Here is a 19,374-nt window from a genome sequence, read left to right as displayed (position 1 = left end):
AAATTTAAAAAAAACGTTACTTAATAAGTAAAGATGAGAGATTAATATTTTATAATTATTTTATAGTTTTTATTTAAAAGTATAATTTTAAGTTAGTGTTAATTTTTTAAATATTAACTTTTTCAAAAAATATAATTTTTTGGTATTAATTGTTTAATGATATTATCAATATACAATACAAACTCTATTAATAGAATACCTCTTACAATAATATGTTAACGTATATTACAATATTAATAATGTAAAGGAGTTTTAAAACTCCAAACATTAAGAGAGTATTATAACATCCACTTTGTATGTTATTGTTAGCTCTGAATTAAGTCAATTAACTGTTAATACTTACATGGAAGTTTATATTTTTCAATTCAATGTTCTCACGTGAGTTTCAAAGCATAATTGTTAGTGTACTTGAATTAACCTCTAAATAAAGACAATCTTTAATTTCATATTTTTATGAAATAAATTTGTGCTCCACGAGATAATATCATCTATTTATTTAAAAGAATTTCATAAAATAGGAAAGAGAAAAATAGATAAAAAAAACAATAAGTAGTGGATAGATATACTTAAAATGTACTAATATAGTATAGAAAAAAAATTGATTTCCACATCGTAGAAAAATGCATTTTATCAAAAAAAGAAGAAAAAAAAAAGATAAAAATAAAATATCGGGTAACGTTGTAAAATAATTAATACCTTTGACTGTTTTTCTAAGCATAAAGATTTGTTTTCTGAAAAGCAGAAACAATCTCCCAATTATTCTCCAAATTTGTCAAAAAATGATACTAATAAAATATTAAAGATCTTGCTAAGCAAGAATACCCATCTTTTTATAGAATCAAATTATTTTTTTTAAAAGAGATTCGGTAAAAAGTTTGAATTCTCAACCATGCTTTTCACCAAATTCCTAATTCCGTTAAATTAAATTAAATTGCTAAAATAATTATGCACCATAGAAACGTCAATTTTATTTCTTTTATAAACCACTGCACTCTCCAAAACCTTCACTAAAATCATAACCAAATCATGCCCAAGAAGATTAAAAAATCTCTCAAACATTACATATCCAAGATCAAGAACACTTCTCACCCACAAATTCATTTAGTACCCTCCAAGAAATGGGTTCTCTCAAGTTGCAAGCATCCAAGGACACCTTCTTTTGCCTTGGAAAACAAGAAAAAAGACACCAACAAAGATGAAGAAGCGACCCTAGCAGATGTGGATCGCTTCCTCTTCGAAAATTTCAAGTCACTTTACTTGAAAGACGACGATGAAGAAGCTACCACTGCCACAACCGCCACAAAAAATAAGGAGCATAATAAATCTAAAAAGGTGGCGGAAGAAAAAAGCTATGATGATGAACACAAAGGTATAAAAGTAGGATCTTCTCCTATTTTTTATGATGACATAATTGATCTAGGTGGATCTAATAGATTCTTTATGCCACGTGCACTCTCAGAGTCATATTCGTTTAGGAATACGACTCTGAGAGGTGATGACGATGAAATTATATCAAATTCAACTTCAGTATCAACACATAATAATTCGTCACCATCTTCACAATTATACCATAGTGCAAAAACTTATGTCCAAGGCCATAATCATCACGATCGTGATTATAGTGAACGTGATCATAGGCTTGTGGATAACTGTGTGGCCGTGTTGGCATCTTCGGAGAGCCCTTATGAGGATTTCAAGAATTCCATGCAAGGAATGGTGGATGCAAGGGTAAGGAACAACCAAAGGGTGGATTGGGATTTCATGGAAGAGCTCTTGTTTTGTCATATAAATTTGAATGACAAGAAGTTACACAAGTTCATACTAAGTGCTTTTGTGGAGTTGGTCACTGCCTTGCGCCAGCAGCCGGAGAATAATCCTCCGGCAACGGCTGGGAAGCCACGGAGCGTTCGAACGGTGAGAAGTGGAAATTTGGAAGGGAGGTAAGGAAGAAGACCAAAGAGGTCATGGTGGAATTTTGGTCTGATTAAGGTAAATTTTTCATGGTAAAAAAAAATGACAAAACAGCAAAAGGTATAAGATTATACGAGAAGATTGAATTCAAAGAAAAAAGTGTTGAGTATTTTTCATTTCTTTAGTTTTTATGTAATTTTTTTTCCATTATCGTAATCATATGCAAATAAGATGGTTTAAATTTTTATGGCAATCACCTAATTAAAGAGATTTAGCTAGCATTGAAAATTTGTATTTAGGTGTATTGCCATATTTATGACAGTGGGAATTTATATGTCATTTCAATTAGTCAACGCGAATGGATATATTCAATATCAACAATGATAATTCATCATCATTCAGATTTTTTGTTAGGGAGACTAGCATCTATATGACTATATCTCCTTTGTCTCTCTTTTGAGATCACCAGATAAATTAACTATTAAACAACTTCTAGTGGTTTGACTGAAATATTTCTTCAATTTAGCTAATATTGTGTTGATCTTAGAGACTAAACCAAAAAATACCTAAATAATAATAATAATAATAATTTAACAAAGCTATGTCAAGGGAAATAGGGCCAAAGAAGTTTCGCCAACGTTGTAAAACAACTACTCAAAATTACATTAAGAATTCAGCTATAATAATAATAAATAAATTGACAGCAGCTACAAAATTGGGATATTTAAACCGTTCTATTTAAGATTTTCCATCTCTATGATCAATTCCAACCCTAGGGTATCTTCCCATGATCCCAAAGGGTGAAAGAAAAAAAAAATTGGATCCCTGTGCTCTAGAAAACTGTTAATAAGGTCTAAATTTTCTGGCAGCTCTTAATTGCTGCAGTCTCTTTTTGTCGTCTTCAAATTTGCTCTGCAGCATCATGATCTCTGCAAGAAAAGCAAAAATGATTATCTCAATAAAAATAAGGTGCAAATTCAACAAATCCTGTACAAAGTTACGACTTAGAAATTCAAAATAAAAGTAAGGAAGCTTCTGCATACACCATTTGATTAGACTATTTGTTTTTGAAATTGAAATGATAAATTCAATGCAGCTCATACCATTTCTCTGGGCTTCTTTCTTTTGAAACCGGTAGAAATCTCCCTTCACTTCTTTGTTCTTCTTTTTTGCCATTTTGTTCTCCACTGCAGCTTGTGCAACAGATCCCACAGCTACTCCGCTTTCGGCATCGGTAGTTTTCTTCCTACCCTTATGATGTACAACAACAGTCCAACCCCCTTCTGCTGCACGTTCTTCTCTCTCTCTCCTTTCCTGAATTGTGCATAACATTGGAAACCAAAGATATGGAGTAAATTAATGTTAAGATCTTACATTTGGCAATGGATTGTTAAATATCAAAATATCATTGGAATAGAATAACTTGATATGATTTAACAATATATAAAATGGCTTAGGATTCAGCCAGATTATGGAGAACAGATATACATTTCAAATGTGTAGTTTTGAACAGAAGGGATTAACAACTGGAACATGTTAAAGTCTACCACTGGATTGTTATTTTTCAAAGCCTTGAAACTACTATAGGGAAATAAATGCAAGCGGGTTATTAAACATTTTACCTGCTCCAGTTTTTCCTCATGAGCAGTTATGAATTCGTCAATTTGCTCCTGCAATATATTCAGCCCTGGTCTACTTTGATGGTATTCCGTGATCCACTCTGCAGTTTTAAGTAACCACGTCAGAAATAATAGGCATAGACGACATCAATGCAGAAAAATAAAAATGATGAATTTGAATCCAACTTGCTTCAGGACCAGTAAATAGTCGATAGATAAATATTAATCATGTTATGACTACAAATGCTTAATATATAAGTCCATTATCCATGCATGAATCATGCAAATATAAGATCAATGGGCACAATTTTTCTAAAGAAATGCAAACTAATCCCAATCCATTCGAAAATTCATACTTCTCATTCCTTTTGAGAAGTCCTCATCCCCAGAAGAAATAACATAAATTTGATCCTGATCAGGGTCCCCTCCCTTTTTTGGAGAATTTTCCACCTCATTTACAAAACTAGCTTCCTTTTTCCTCTTCTTTTTAGATTTCTTTTTACCTACAAGAGAAAGACGAATTCCATGAGTAACTAAAAATAAATGGAAGTTCAGAAAGGCCATTTTATTTCCAATAAATAAAACCAAATTGTTAATTACGGGATTTGATGGCTGCTCCAGTATCAGCATCTCCATGCTCCTCAGTATCTTTGATTTCTTGAGCTTCAGAAGGATGGTCATGAACAATCCCATCTAATAGAAGTGGAAACAAATTTAATATCAACATATGGCACTTTGCTGAACCATTAAAATGAAATTCAATGCTTATTGACACTAGCTCACCACTATTCTCCTCTAAATCAACTTCACCCTTTCGACGATTTTTATCTTTATTCTTCCTCTTTCTATTGATAGAAGATTTCTCCTTTTTCTCCTTTCCAACTTGCATTCCATTATCCACTGAAACAGTACAGTAAGCCAGTTGTTTCATTAATAAATAAATGCGACATGATAACATTTCAAAAAGGGGAAGAAAAAACATCTATCAAAATATTATACCTTCAGCATTCAATGTATTATCTGTCTCAATGACAACAATTTTTTCCAGCTTCCTTTTCCTCTTCTTTTCCACGGCACACTTTTCGGTTTTGCTTTTTAATTTCATCGTGACAAATTTGAAACTGAAAACAACAGCAGAAGGCCAGGATTTATTTACTTTCTTGCAATGGCCATAAAACAACCCAAAACATAATGAAAACATTAAATCAATTGACAATACCACTTCAGGAAAGGATAATTGCAGACCTCCAATCACAAAAAAATAACAAACCGGAATAGCTATTAATGTTAATTAAGAATTGGCTCGTGAAAAGAAGCTATAGCTCATTTTTGCAGCATTATAGGTACTTATGCAAGAGGGGACAAAACATCCTTGAAAATGATCAAAATCATCGCAATTTTATTTAACATGGAACTTTGCATCTCATTTGTGGCCTTGAGCAAACACTTGCACAATCTTAGAACAACATAACCAAAGCTCAAATTGCAACTTCAAAACTGACAGCCAACAAACAAAAATACCATATGTCATTACTCAAGTTTGAGAAGTATTTGTTGACAAAAAGGTTCAGGGAAGACCTCAGGTAACAATTAACCTCTAATTTCATACTAAACACTGCAGTTCTTTCAGTTGTTCTATCAGACATTTATAAGAAGTTCAATCAAAACTGTAAAATTTTACTGCAGCATCACTACCATAAGAATCCATGGTTGGTTAGCTTTATATGAACATCTGATGCTTAAATAAATAAGTAATCAAATGTACCGAGCATCACAAAAGTAAGATATATTCCTTCTTGTGCAACTTTGCACCTGCATGTGTGGATTAATAAACACTGTCAGCTCCAACCCAACTGCAAGCAGTGTTTTTTGATATTCCCCTCTCTTTCATTATTTCTCTAAGCTCACTAACACTATCCCATTTCCCAGCATCAGCCAAAGTATTGGATAGTGCAACATATGCCCCCGGCCTTCCATCAGAATTTAGCTTAAAAAGCTCATCTGCAGCTAATTTTGCCATCTCTACATTACCATGGAGTCTGCATGAACTAAGTAGAGCAGCCCACACATCAGAATTGGGCTTCTCAGGCATCCTCATGACAAATTCCCATGCCTGATTCAGCCTCCCTGCACGTCCTAACATATCAACCATGCAAGCATAGTGCTCCATCCCTGGTTTTACCATGTACTCATTGTTCATTCTCTCAAAGATCTCCCAACCCTTTTCTACAAGCCCAGCATGTGCACAAGCTGAGAGAGCACTGAGGAATGTTACAAAATTGGGTACAATAAAGTCATCCTTCTGCATCGTTTCGAACAGCTCAAGTGCTTCATCAGGAAACCCATTCTTACCATATCCATCAATCATGGATGTCCATGTAAATACATTCCTCTCAAGCATGTGGTCAAAAACTCTTCGGGCATCTACAATTCTTCCACATTTGCAATACATGTCTATAAGAGCACTTCCTAATTTAATGTTCATAAAAAATGGAGTCTTCATCAGCTGACTTTGTACTTGTTGACCAATTTCAAATGATGCAAGCATTGAGCAAGCACCAATTATGCTAGCAAATGTAGACATATTTGGCCTGAAGTTCATTCTCTGCATGTCAATGTAAACATCAAGAGATTTCATGGCAAATTCAGCTGTTCGACTGTAGCCTTCAATCATTGCATTAAACACCACTACATCCTTGTTCAATGTCCTGCGAAATATACATTCTGCATCCTTGGTGGAGCCTTGATCCATGTAACCAGAGATGAGGGACGTAGAACATATCACATTCTTCTCAGACATCACATCGAACACAGTCCTAGCAAAAGCAACTCTCCCATTCTTAACATAAGAATCAATTAGTGATGTATAAAGAACTTCATCTTTCTCAGCATCAGATTTGATTATATGGGCATGTACCATTCTGCCTAGATCACTAATCATAGGAACACCACAACCCAAAGTAGATGCCTTTAACACCATTGAAAAAGTAAAACCATCAAGCCTTTCACCAGACACTAAAAGCCTATGCACCAAGCCAAGTGACTCTTCTACTTGCCCTTGTTTGAGATAGCCACTGATCATATAGTTATATGCAGTTAAAGTTTTATCATGTAAACCATCAAACATCTGGCGTGCATATCTTAAACAATTGCATTTAAGATACAATATCAGTAACTTTATGGAGATGTTAGTGTTTGGAACAAAGCCAGATTTCAGAATCTGGGAATGGATCTTTTGGCCATGGTAAGGGTTATCAGAATTGATATAATTCTGCAGCGCATTGGATAGAAAGGTAGGCTGAGAAAAAAAGAGATTGTATTGCGAAAAGAGACGATAAGCTGGGGTCAAGGAACAAGTAGTGTGACATAATGGTATCAAAGGCCTAAATATTGGATTATTCATCATTCCCAATGGAAATGCCAGTGCCACGTTATGAAACCCAGGGTTGCAGGGCAAACCTGCAGAGAGACGGTCCAATATGACTTTGGTAAATGTTACCTAAATCAAGCTCTCTTACTGAGCAGAAGGTATATCTGATTTATCAGACAAAATAAAACAACAAAACACAATCAAACCTTTTAAGACAAATTCAAATGGCATAACCAACACTGCACTCATCTGTTAAGAGTTGAACACAATTTTTCTTTCAACTAAACCAAGTATAGATTTCTGATATGTGTTTGAATTGGTTTTAAACTAAAAAAGTCAATCACTAGTTTTTTTTCCTTCTGCAGTTCAGTCAAAATTATGAAAAGTTCATGTGAGAAGTAAGATTTCACCTAAAAATATAGAAATATATCAAGCTCAACATTAAACTAGTCTAAATAGTCGACATTACATCTCAACATACAATAAAAATAAAATACAGTATTTAGCAACAACAAAAACTAGAACACAAATAGAACAATTTAAATCAAACTGAAACCCAAATAAAACTTCCAGAACAACACAACAGCTCCAAAACAAAAGAAGAGAGAGAAAGAGCATACTAACTGAGCATACTAATAGTAAATGAGAAAGAGAAGCAGATTCGAACCAACAAACGACAGAAAGAAAAAAAAAAGGAATAACAACCTGTGAACGTCGGTGGCCGGAGGGAGTAAATCGCAGTTCCCGAACCCGCGGGTTTGAGCTGCTAAGGGTTTTGTGTGTGCACGAACCCAATCCAAGTCTGAGGATAATTAACTGCATTTTTTAAAGACTTCTATTAATGTAACTAATATATCTATACCAACATCTAATATAAAATAAAAGAAATAAAAGAAATGTAAACGAATGTAAAGCACGCAGCTATAAAAATATATACAAACCAAAGCATCAGTTGCTTACCAGCCAAATAAAGAACGAAGAGGACGTCGTTCACCGCCGTCCGCCGCAGAGCTGAGAGAGGGGGAGAGAGAGAGAGAGCACCTTCGCAGCTGTGAGGGAGAGAGAGCCAGGTACTCCGGTGGGAGGGAGAGAGCCGAGTCGTCGCCGCCGGTGCTCTCTTTGCTCTGGGCTGTGCTACGAGAGAGAGAGAGGGAGAGAGAGCTATGAGAGAGGGAGGGATGATATCTTATTCCGGTGCGTTCGAGACGTGAGGGAGAGAGAGCTAGGGACGCCAGTGGCCGGTGCTGCCTGTGCTGCGAATGAATGTCGCCGGCGCCGCTGGAGTGAGGGTGAGCCTGAGTCGGAACTTCTGAGGGCAGAGGCCGTCTGTTTGAAGTTTGAGCCCTAATCCTCTTAATTTCATATTTATATTAGCATATATTTTTTTTTTACTTTTATAAAACCTACAACTAAAATTAAAAATTGAATACTAAATTACGGGCAATTTACACAAATAAAATGAATGAATGAAATCTTTATGCAAATACAACAGCTAATTTTTTTTTATATTGGTTAAATATATGTGTAATATATTGTTATTGAAAAATTAGGTGTTTTTTTTTACATGGTGTTTTATTCAAATCGGACGGTCCGATTTGTTTGATAAAAAAAAATAAACTACAAATCGGAGAGTCCGAGTTGCTTGAAGAAGAAAATAAACACCAAATCGGAGGGTCCGATATGTATTTTTTATTTTTTTAATTTGTTAAAATGAAAATCGGACGGTCCGATTTCAACATTAAAATTTTTTTATTTTCGAAATTACAAATCGAACCGTCCGATTAGTTTAGTTTTCTTTTTTTTTTTCTTTTTTAAATCAAAACGGACTATCCGATTAGGATTTTTAAATCAAAACGGACCATCCGATTAGGATTTTTAACTTTTTTTATTTTTTTTTCAAACTTAAAATGGAGGGTCCGTTTTCTACTAACACCATATATATATATATATAAAACATCTCTCTTCTCCACATTGTTGTATTGCTACATTCTCTTCTCCATATAAAAAATCAAAAGCGAAATACAACATTGACAATTTTCATACGCAAATACAATAAACGCAATTGTATATAATCCGTTATGCCCTGTAGCGGAACTCAATTGCACGTAATCCGCTACAAGCTATCGCGAATTACGTTGAGGATAATAATAATCATAAACCGCTACACCTTGTAGCGGTTTATGCTCATATGGTGCTAGACTCATAATCTGCTACACCCTCTAGCGGATTATGAAGAGTGTGAAAGCTTGGGAAGATGCCTATCAATACTAGTCTAACAGTAACAACTCGTGATGCAAAATGTACGAAGTTATACAAATATAGTCTCCATAAACAATAAGCCGTAGAAATATAATAGGTACCAGGCATTAACACTAACACATATTTAATTTCTACATTAGTCATAAGTCATAAGTCATACAAATAGGTCGGAACCAACACAAACACAAACACACCAAAAGCACTAACACTAACACCCGAAAACGTAAATTGCTACAGGAGAATATAAAATTCAAAAAACTAGAAGTACACAGACTAGAAGTCCTACGAACTACCGGCAATGGTGGAGCCTCTCTGGAGGCAAGACCTACGCGTGTGCCCAGACTGTCTGCAGAGCCCGCATCGCTTCGGTCGGTTAGGGTCGGCCTCATCCATGTTGTTCCGGATTCTGGTAGACCTCGGTCGCCCATCACGACAACGCCTCAAGCTGGGGTCCGGAATAACAGTCGGGCCGTCATAAGGTGGCCAAAGTCCCTCTGGTATTGGCGGCACAAAACCCATCTGATACACCCTGAACACCTTCTGCATGGTGTAGACCTCATCGACATAGATAGACCAGTCAATTCGTGACTGAGCACAACATGCAATCGCATGGCAACATGGGTAATGGAGAGCCTGAAAGTATCCACAATCGCATGTACGATGCTGAAGGGAAACTCGGTACGTCCCAAGTAAAAAGCTCCCGGTGGGCGTCGTCTCGGCAACGGTGTACTTAGACTGGTGTCTATCGAACAGGGTGACAGTGAAGCATCTGGAGTATTTCAAGTTGCGCTCCATCTCTTTCATAAAAGACTGGCAGAACTTGGCACCGCTGGCCAATTGAGCCTCTGCCGTTTGACCACGAATCACGAACAACTCCGCTAGCTGACCATATATGGACTTCACTAGGGCGGTAACCGGAAGATTCCGTGTACCCTTCAGAACAGAATTAATACACTCAGGTATATTGGTCGTCATGTGACCGAACCGTCTGCCACCATCCTGGTGCCGAGTCCACTTATCGTATTCTATTCTGTTCTCCCAATCACACATTGCCGGATTCTCAGTCCACATTATATCAAACCAATAGTGAAAATTTGCCTCAGTCTTCGCATAAGCAGCGTTCACAAGCAAACGCTTTGCATCCGTGCCCTTGAAACTGAGTGCAAAGTTAGCTGCAACATGTCGAATACAAAATGCTCGGTACGCATGCGGGGGTAACCACCCACTGTTAAGGTTCTCTAATGCAGCCTTGATGCCGTTGTGCCTATCTGAGATGACCAGTATCCCCTGTTGCGGAGTCACATGTTGCCGCAGGTTGGTCAGGAAGAAAGACCAAGACTCGGCATTTTCCCCCTCCACGAGACTGAAAGCAATAGGCAAGATGTTGGAGTTTTCATCTTGAGCGATGGCCAGGAGCAAAGTCCCTCCATACTTGCCATACAGATGAGTACCGTCTATGCTGACCAATGGCTTGCAGTGTCGGAAAGCTTCAACACAAGGAGGAAACGTCCAGAAAAGACGATGAAAGTACACGGTTGAGTCGTCGACGTCATCACCGACTCAAACCAGAGACGTCTTCAAGAGGAAAGATCTTCGCATAGATCACGTGATAATCTAGTTGTCGGTGGTCACTGGATATCGATGTAGCCAAGCATGTGTGTGGTCCGTTGTACTGCCGAACCTCCCAAGTTCCCTTCCGTGCTCGAAGGCTGATGCGAATCATCCACGTGCAACCCTTCACAAACTCCTTGCATCTCCCATGGTACTTAAGATGATCCGACTCCATCACTCTATACTCAACACCACGCCGAATGCTGTAATCCTTTACAGTAAGCACATCTTCCTCCTTAATGTGGAAAGATTGGCCAACTAGAAATTCAGCTACATAATTTTTCTCGTGCAACCCTTGACCCCCAAAGGTTGGTGCTGACTCCGTCGGTTGGCCGGTGGCTCCCAGATCCAGGGTAGAATAATGTGCAGGTTGCTCATGTGTGCCGGCACTTGACGGTGGTTGACATGTTGCTGGGTTTGTCGGAATTTCATCATCGTTGTCCCCTCTAATGTCAGCAGGCTCTTCGTCGGAATCATCCTCTAGCATAGCATTTTCCACCCGATTTGGTTCTCCTTCATGTCCTACATCTAGAGATGGATGAGTTGAGGTGAATGTCCCAACTGGATCGGCTGGCCGATACTCCAACAAACACTCAGGTGCAACGATGGGCATCAAGGTGGAGGCACCCCCCATCGTGGTGGACTGGGAGTTTGGAGCGGATGCACCAGAACTATCGATCTCATGTTCCAGGTTCGCAAACAACTCATGTATCCTCACTTCCAGAAAACTCCGACGACAATGAAACAACACCTGCATATCTTCATCTGTTCGTAACACGAACGTGTCATATTGCACGCCGGTTGACACAACCGCAATAGGGATCTTGTAGAACAACTTTTTCACCCACTTTGTGCCACCCGCGCCCAACTTCTACAGTATACTACTCTTCAGATCCAACAATGTATCAGACGACCTGATAAAAACACTCAGCGATTTTTTATCTGTAAACTTCACACCGTGCCTCTTACTCTTTTTTATTTTTCCAAAATGGTGCACTAACACCAAAAAGCTCTCTTTACTCTCCATTCCCCAAGTTATGAATGAATGAAAATTACACTCTACACAACTTGTTGGGTATATATAGGCATCTTCCCAAGCTTCCACACTCTTCATAATCTGCTAGAGGGTGTAGCGGATTATGAGTCTAGCACCATATGAGCATAAATCGCTACAGGGTGTAGCGGTTTATGATTATTGTTATCCTCAGCGTAATCTGCGATAGCTTGTAGCGGATTACGTGCAATTGAGTTCCGCTACAGGGTGTAGCGGATTACATACAATTGCGTTTGTTGCATTTGCATCTGGAAATTGCTAATGTTGTATTTGCGTAAAGGTTTTGTTCATTCATTTTATTTGCGTAAATTGCCCCTAAATTACTATAGAGTTATTCTCCACATATAAGCGTTTTTCCATACAAGGCATACAAGTCATTTATATTCACGCGCTTTCACGTTTTTCTCTGTGCCTCTTCTTCTTCTTCTTTTTCTGTGCCTCTTCTTCTTCTTCGTAATTTTTCTTTCCCGTTATCATCGCCATCAACACCACCTCTTCTTCCTTCTCCTCTTCCTCCTTCTTTTTTTATTGAAATTTCTTCTCATCTTTTCTTTTTATTGAACCAGAACGAAATTGATTATTGTTTTGAATCCAATCAAGTGGCTAAGGTGTGGTTTAATTTAGAAGAAAAAATATAGCATTAGAGAAAATATTTTTCTGCAACAAATTTGGGTGTAGCATGAATATATTTGGGTGTAACACGAAGATATTTGAGTATATTTTAAAAAATTTTGGGTGTATTTTTATTCTGATAAGTTATGCGTAATTTAAAACTATTCCTCTTCCTCCTTCTCATCTACTGTTTCTTCTTTTTTTTTTTTATCATCATCACCATCTTTTTCTTCTTTTTTTCTTATTCATATTTTTCTTTTTATTTTACCTTCTCAAGTTTCTTCTTATTTTACTCTCTTAACAAGAATAAAAATAAAAAAATTAAACAAAGAAGAAGAAGAGAAACACATAATGCTGCAAAATTACTTGAAAGAGGATGAACTTACATTCATTTAACTAAAAGAAAGAAAGAAATAAGGAAAAAAAGAAGAAAAAAGTGCAGCATTATAGAAAATATTTTTCTGTACTTATAGCAAATTTGGGTGTAACACGAAGATATTTGGGTGTAATAAGAAGATATTTGGGTGTATTTTAAGAATTTTTGGTATTCTGATAAGTTTTGCATAATTCAAAACTCTTCCTCTTCCTCCTCCTCTTCATCTTCTACTGCTTCTTCTTCCTCATATTCTCATTTCGTTTTCTTATAATTCTTCTTGGGAGAAAAAATAAATAAAGAAGAAAAAAATATATAATGTTGCAAAATCAATAGAAAGAAGAGGACGAAAAAAATGCAGTAACAACAACAGTAATAAAAAAAACAACGATGAAAATGACACACGCGAAGAAAAAGAAGGAGAAACGCAAAAAAGAATGAGAAGAAGAAGAAGGAAGAGGAGGAGGAGAAGGAGGAATGTGAAGAAGAAGTATCTTCCATAATGGTGAGTGAGAGCGCGCTTTGAAAACGGTTAAGTGACGCGCGTGTTATCACGTTCTAGTGGGTGAATGTAGTTTTTGTTAGACTTTGCCCAACTTGCAAGACTTGTAAGCCAAAAAGACTTGTATGTGTAGCACAATGTTCTGAAAATCGGTTCGAACCAACCGGTCGGACCGGTCAAACCATGAATCGGACCGAAAAACGGATCGGTCAATCATTAAAATCGTGAAATTAAAAAACTGGAATTGAACCGGCAAACCGGTCGGTCGAACCGAACCGTGACCCGGCCGGTTTTTAAGTTAGCAACAAAACGCTGCCGTTTTTTAGTTTTTTTCCCTCTGAAGTCTGAATCCCTAAATCACGAAAACTCCTAAGGCTGAGACTGAGATCCCTAATTGGCTTCGCTGCTCTCTCTGCTTCAATGGTTCCAATTGTTGATGATTCTTCTTCGAGCAAGCTTGCTTCACTGAAGTCACTGGCGTCACCGCGTCACACAAGTCGAGGACTCGCCGTCGAGACACCGCCGTCGCGCCACCTAGAGCCGTCGAGAACTGAGAAGTGAGAACACCTTACTCTCACACGGGTCGAGCCACCGCCGTCGAGCCACCGCAGCAGTCGTGGAGAACTGAGAAGGTGCCTTCGCTGTCTCAGTGTCTCCCACTCTCCCTGTTTTATTTTTCTTTGAACTATGTAGTGTGATTAGTTGATTACTCAAACTGATTGGAGGTATTTTACTTTGAATTGAAACTGAGCTGTGATTCAAGATGATGAACACCGAAACTGTGAACTTTGAAATTCTGTCTCCCTGTTTAATTTTTCTTTGAACTGTGTAGTGTGAAACTGTGAACTGATTCAAGATTCAACATGAAACTGAACTGTGATTCTCCCTGTACTGTGATTATTGACTAGTGAGTGATTAGTGAAACTGATTACTGAAACTGAACTGTGATTCAACATGATGAACTGTGAACTTTGGTTAATAATTGTTGTTTACTCATTAGTGATTAACTGATTACTTAAACATGAACTGATTTTGGTTTGTTTACTAAACTGGATTTTGTTGTTTGTTGGATAATTGTGAATAATTTTGAATAATTTTGGATGTTGTTTGTTGTGAACTTGAGAGTTGAGATTATTGGTAATGTTTAGTACTTTTGAATAATTTTGAATAATTCTGGTTTATGTAGTACTTTTAATTTGAATGATATTTTGAAGTTTAGATTAGACTATAATTATATTTTCATGTGTTTATTTATATTTTATTTATTATTTTATTATAAAACGGTTTTTCGGTTCAACCACGGTCGAACCGATTAAACCTATGAATCAGTAAATCAGTAGCTAGAGCGATTTGATGACCGGTTCGATTTTCAGAACCTTGGTGTAGCATAACTCATTACTATAATAGTTTTATGGGTGGATATTATTATTCTTCATTTATAATTTTGTCGTTGTATATCATTTTCAAATTATTTTTATAATAAAAAGCTTTTTCTTCAATTTTTTCTATATGAAAGTAAAATATACTTCCAAACTAGTTTAAAAAATTTTATATTAAACAATTTTGTATTCTTATTGTTTTTAATTTTAGATCTTCGAAAATTATTCTCATAGTATAAATTGATGTTTTGATTAATTTTAATCAAATTTTAAATATATATGTTAGATAAATAATTTTGTAACACATTTTATTATAAGATAATTAAGACAAAAAATATTACTATACTAAAAATTAATCATTTTCATAATTTAAATAGATCTATTCAAAATAATTTTTTAAAAATAAATATCTTGGAGATCAAAATATTTTATATGTAATTTTTTGAAACTAATTTAATTATTTAGTCATTAATATATAAAGAATAATTTAAAAATTAGTGACAATATTAATTATGGAGTGATTATTATTATTATTAGTGTAAAGTGACAAATAACCTCCTGAGAATTTCGTATTCGGACAATTTAGATCCTGAAAAAAAAAGTAACAATTAAATTCTCCAAAAAATAAAACGTGGATATGTTACATCCTTCTGTTAGTAAGACTAACAGCGCCTTTGATATAGACTGTTAATGTGATTGAGGTGTCCGTTAAATGTTACATTGAAATTACTCTAAACGATGAGAACAAATTGGTCCTTGAATGTTGTTTAATTTTAACATGTTTCAAACTCTAATTGTCCAGAATCCTCAATTATTCACTCTGAAACAAAACCTTAGCACAACACAGAATGAATAGCACTGGAAGTTCCAGAAGCACAAGGTGCCAAAGAGAAAGAAATGAAGGCAGCGGTTGAAATTATAGGGGTGACTCAACACATGCAAGAAGTTTCAGCAATAAAATCGTTTCCAAGTGTAACTGTCAGCTATATGCAATAATATACAAGTCTGGAACAGTTGAGAATCCAAATAGGTTTTTCTTAGGGTGCCTAAATTATAGGGTAATTATTAATTCAATTTATTTTTATTTTTTGAGTTTTGAGTGTTCCATTAAATTGAAATTTATATCTCTCATTCATGGTATGTTTTTTGGTTATTATAGGACAATTTGTCATACTATAAGTTTTTTAGATGGTTGAATGATGTTATTGGAGATGTGGAGGTTCAAAGTTCTAAGCAGAGAGTGGAAGATAAATTAATTGATTTGGAGGAGAGAATTGTGAGATTGAAAATGGATTGTAGAAATCAGAAAATTCCAAACAAAATTTTTTATAATAGATTTAGAAATGTCATGTATTTTATGGCTGGTATTTTAATTATAATTATTGTGAATGTATGGAGCAAGAGTTTTGAGTGAATCAAATTAGATAGCTGATGCATGAATGTATTAGTATTTATAATTGTATTATTATGAATACAATAATGAATAAGTATTTTTGAATCATTAAATGATTTATCATGGATGTTAGTGTTAATGAATATAATATTCACAATGATAAAATGAAAGAAAGAAATCACATAACCATAATAGCCATAAGAGCATTGTTATAATATCTAAGCTTCTAAAAGATTGTTTCTAATTACAGGGGTTAATTCAAAAAGAGACTGAACACTTGGGTAGTGTTTGTTTTGAGGTACTGAGACAGAAATTGGGAGACTGAAACTCAGTATCATGTTTGTTGGTTCAGAGACTGGTACTAAATTTTATGTCTCTGTCCCCAAAATTTCAGTATTTCAGTACCTCCAAAAAATAGGGACACAGGGAACTAAAATTTTTGGAGATAGAGACTGAAATTTTAATATTTTATACCTAAAATACCCTCATTTCAATTAATTAATTTCAATTTTACCCTTTGTGCAAATTAAATTAGAGTTTTATTCTTGTTTCAATTTCTGTCTCCCACTTTACACCAAACAGAATATTGATGAATGGATTTTTGACGGTTTAGAAGTTCACTAATGAAATCTCGTTGCAAGTATAGTTTCGAAACCAACAATAATCCTTTCATACAAAAATTTAGTTGTCACTAAGTAACAAACCCCTAAGATAATAACCGAAGTATTCAAACCTCGGGTCGTTCTCCCTAGGAATTGTAATAAAGTGTTCTTGTTATTGGCTATGAAGTATGTTTGGGATTTTTGAGATAAGAGACATGAAAGATAAATGGCAAGAAAGTAAACTAATAGCTAAAAAGGTCTTAGCAAGGTTTGGTGGTCAAGGATCTCTATCCCTATCACTAACCACAACATGAGAATTGGCAAGGATCAATCCCATTAAATCATCTTCTAACTAGTAAAGGAAAGTCAAATGAGCTATATCAATCCAAGTCCATAAGTCCTAACTCTCCACCAATTCAATTAGTGAGACCTAGAGTTAATGGCTCCCAATAATCAATTACTTGGACATTAGTAACCTAAGTTACATTCCCAAACCAAGAGCATAAAATTCAACTCTAAAATCCAACCAAGCATTTTATCAAACACTTGGAAGGCACAAAAGGAAAACATAGTAAATCAACAACAAAAATAGAATCTAACAACAATTATTGCAAGGAATTAACAACAACAATCAAAAGAAGCACAATTATTATGAATTACCTCAAATTGAATTGAAAGAAAGTAGAAGAGACAATAGTAGATCTACAACAAAGTATAGCAACAAAATAGAAGAAATTACAACAAAAGAATAGAAGAATGATGATTGCAACAACAAAGAATTGAGAAGCAAAAGTAGAAGAAAGCACGAATTAAAACCTAGATCTAAGATTATTGAACTAAACCTAATCCTAATTCTAATCATAGAGAGAAGTGAGAGCTTCCCTCTCTAAAACTAACTAAAATAATCCTAATGAGTGTGAATGATGTGAAGTGATGAGTGAATCGATGATTTCCCCTTCAATCCTTGGTCCTTTTATGCATTTTGGCGCCAAAGTTGGTTGTAGACTGGGCCCACAGCTCTCAGAAATCGCTGGTCATGTTTTCTATTTAAAAATCACGTGCGGCCACCGATGCGTACGCGTACAGCACGCGTGTGCGTCCCTTGATATTTTGCGATCCACGCGTACGCGTGGATGAATATATCTAAATCTTTGACTTTTCCATGTGTTCTCCATTTTGCATGCTTTCCTCTTCACTCCTTTGATCCATTCCTAGCCTTTTTGAATCCTGAAATCACTAGCAAACACATCAAGGCATCTAGTGGAATCAAAGGTGAATCAAAATAATCAAATTAAATGTCTAAAAGCATGTTTTCCCATTTAAGCACAATTTAAGGGAGAATCACAAAACCATGCTATTTCATTGAATAAATGTGAGAAAAAGGTTAATAAAATACTCTAAATTCAACACGAGATAAACCCTAAAAATGGGGTTTATCAAATACTGAGATTTATTTCAATCTCTGTCTCTCCACCAAACGCTACCTTGAAGTCTATGTTACTAAATCAAAAGAAAACCTACATGGAAACATTAGCATAATTGCACAATATACTGTGTCTAATTCAAAATAGAAATTAAGTCCAAAGAAAGTATGCACAAAATACTAGACAATCATATCCAAAATACTAAACAATCATATTTAAAATACTACAGTTTCATCCATTTAAGACTTCAATTAAGGCTTAAATCTAGGGTGGGAGTGAACTGAAACATTCTTAAAGCTGTTCCACTACTTGTTGCGGCCAAAGTTTCTGTAGAAATACCATCAGTTGAACTTGTTGTTGATTGTTGTGGTGGGTTTCGCTGTGTAGCCCGTTCTTGTAGTCTTTAACTCCTCTTCACCTTCTTATATTCCTTCTTATTTCGACATTTAGGGGAATTGCTAAGTACAGAAATATCTTCATTAGTAACTTTCTTTTCGTTTGGAGAACAATTACTGCAGCCTTCTTCTTTTTCATCACTCTTGCATGCTCTTCTTCAATATCAATGTCTGATTGGTCAACACCAGGAGGTGGGGGCTTGTACAACTCATCTTCAGTACTCTCATAGCCATCATCATCACTGTCATCATTAGAAATAGGAGGATCACCAGCTTCATCACACCCTATAGCATCTTTACCACAAAAAATATGATGCTCAAAATATATATAGAACTCCTCACACTCTTTGTTTTGAATTTTGAGCTCCCTTAAAGCATTAATCTCTGAATCTCAAAAAATTGGATGCAAATCAGCTTCAAAATTAGTAGTATTCATTCGGATCAAACTATATTATTACTTTATAATCATCGTATCCTAAACTCTTGAACAATTCCTTCAAGCCAAAGAAGTTCATAAGGCCCAGATCCATCTCTGAAAACTCCTCAACTAACCCATTCCGGTAACTCAACTCTCCTCATTTGTTTTTCACAAATTTTCTCCCATCATAGTTAAACATAGAAATAGAAAATTCATCCATCTGTTAAGTAGAAACACAATTATCATTTGAATATATTGGAACAACAATTAACTAAAGAATCAAGAACATGTTTATCTTTTTTTTATTATGACATAAAGTGATACTAGTCTTTCTGCTAATTATTAGTTTCAGTAATCATAAACAAATAAGCAGAAATTCCAAAAAGTAACAACAAATGCATAAATAATTCTAAATGTGGTAAAATGTGTCATACTCAATAAAATAAGTTAAA

The 19,374-nt window shown here is 35.5% G+C and overlaps 3 protein-coding genes across 5 annotated transcripts; 1 reads left to right on the top strand and 2 right to left on the bottom strand.

The window, feature by feature from the left end:
- Positions 1 to 1,026: 1,026 nt before the first annotated feature.
- LOC107614638 (transcription repressor OFP14-like) lies at positions 1,027 to 2,270 on the top strand. Its single transcript, XM_016316779.3, has one exon. The coding sequence runs from the start codon at positions 1,027 to 1,029 to the stop codon at positions 1,942 to 1,944; it is 918 nt and encodes a 305-aa protein (XP_016172265.1). The 3' UTR covers positions 1,945 to 2,270.
- A 257-nt stretch (positions 2,271 to 2,527) lies between these two features.
- LOC107617213 (uncharacterized) lies at positions 2,528 to 7,617 on the bottom strand. Of its 2 annotated transcripts, none has more exons than XM_016318970.3 (8): positions 7,606 to 7,617; positions 4,530 to 4,651; positions 4,314 to 4,430; positions 4,131 to 4,223; positions 3,887 to 4,033; positions 3,534 to 3,631; positions 3,015 to 3,225; positions 2,528 to 2,840 (listed from the first exon to the last, which is right to left on the bottom strand). In XM_016318970.3, the coding sequence occupies exons 2-8, from the start codon at positions 4,633 to 4,635 to the stop codon at positions 2,755 to 2,757; spliced, it is 858 nt and encodes a 285-aa protein (XP_016174456.1). In that variant the 5' UTR covers positions 4,636 to 4,651; positions 7,606 to 7,617; the 3' UTR covers positions 2,528 to 2,754. The 2 variants fall into 2 exon arrangements, with proteins under 2 accessions (XP_016174456.1, XP_016174455.1); XM_016318969.3 differs by lacking the exon at positions 7,606 to 7,617 and adding an exon at positions 5,296 to 5,434.
- On the bottom strand, positions 4,595 to 6,936 carry LOC148543540 (Tetratricopeptide repeat (TPR)-like superfamily protein). 2 transcript variants are annotated; one of them, XR_015900127.1, is made up of 2 exons: positions 5,296 to 6,936; positions 4,595 to 4,651 (listed from the first exon to the last, which is right to left on the bottom strand). XR_015900127.1 is itself a non-coding variant. In XM_088500475.1 (2 exons), exon 1 carries the CDS (start codon positions 6,934 to 6,936, stop codon positions 5,356 to 5,358), a length of 1,581 nt encoding a protein of 526 aa, XP_088356601.1. In that variant the 3' UTR covers positions 4,595 to 4,651; positions 5,343 to 5,355. The 2 variants fall into 2 exon arrangements, 1 of the variants encoding a protein (XP_088356601.1); XM_088500475.1 differs by having other exon boundaries at positions 5,343 to 6,936.
- Positions 7,618 to 19,374: the final 11,757 nt, after the last annotated feature.

The sequence above is a fragment of the Arachis ipaensis genome, chromosome B9 (assembly GCF_059453495.1).
Source record: "Arachis ipaensis isolate K30076 ecotype BB chromosome B9, ASM5945349v1, whole genome shotgun sequence".
Lineage (NCBI taxonomy): Eukaryota > Viridiplantae > Streptophyta > Magnoliopsida > Fabales > Fabaceae > Arachis > Arachis ipaensis.
Note: the sequence above shows the minus strand (reverse complement) of the source record. Positions and strands in the feature narration are given on the sequence as shown.

Coding starts and splice junctions, on each gene's coding strand:
- LOC107614638 (XM_016316779.3), top strand. CDS start 1,027: ATGCCCAAGAAGATTAAAAAATCTCTCAAACATTACATATCCAAGATC.
- LOC148543540 (XM_088500475.1), bottom strand. CDS start 6,936: ATGATGAATAATCCAATATTTAGGCCTTTGATACCATTATGTCACACT.
- LOC107617213 (XM_016318969.3), bottom strand. CDS start 5,348: ATGCAGGTGCAAAGTTGCACAAGAAGGAATATATCTTACTTTTGTGAT. Junction 4,431..4,529: donor TAATACATTGAATGCTGAAG/GTATAATATTTT, acceptor GTACTGTTTCAG/TGGATAATGGAATGCAAGTT. Junction 3,632..3,886: donor CTTCTCAAAAGGAATGAGAA/GTATGAATTTTC, acceptor TTAAAACTGCAG/AGTGGATCACGGAATACCAT.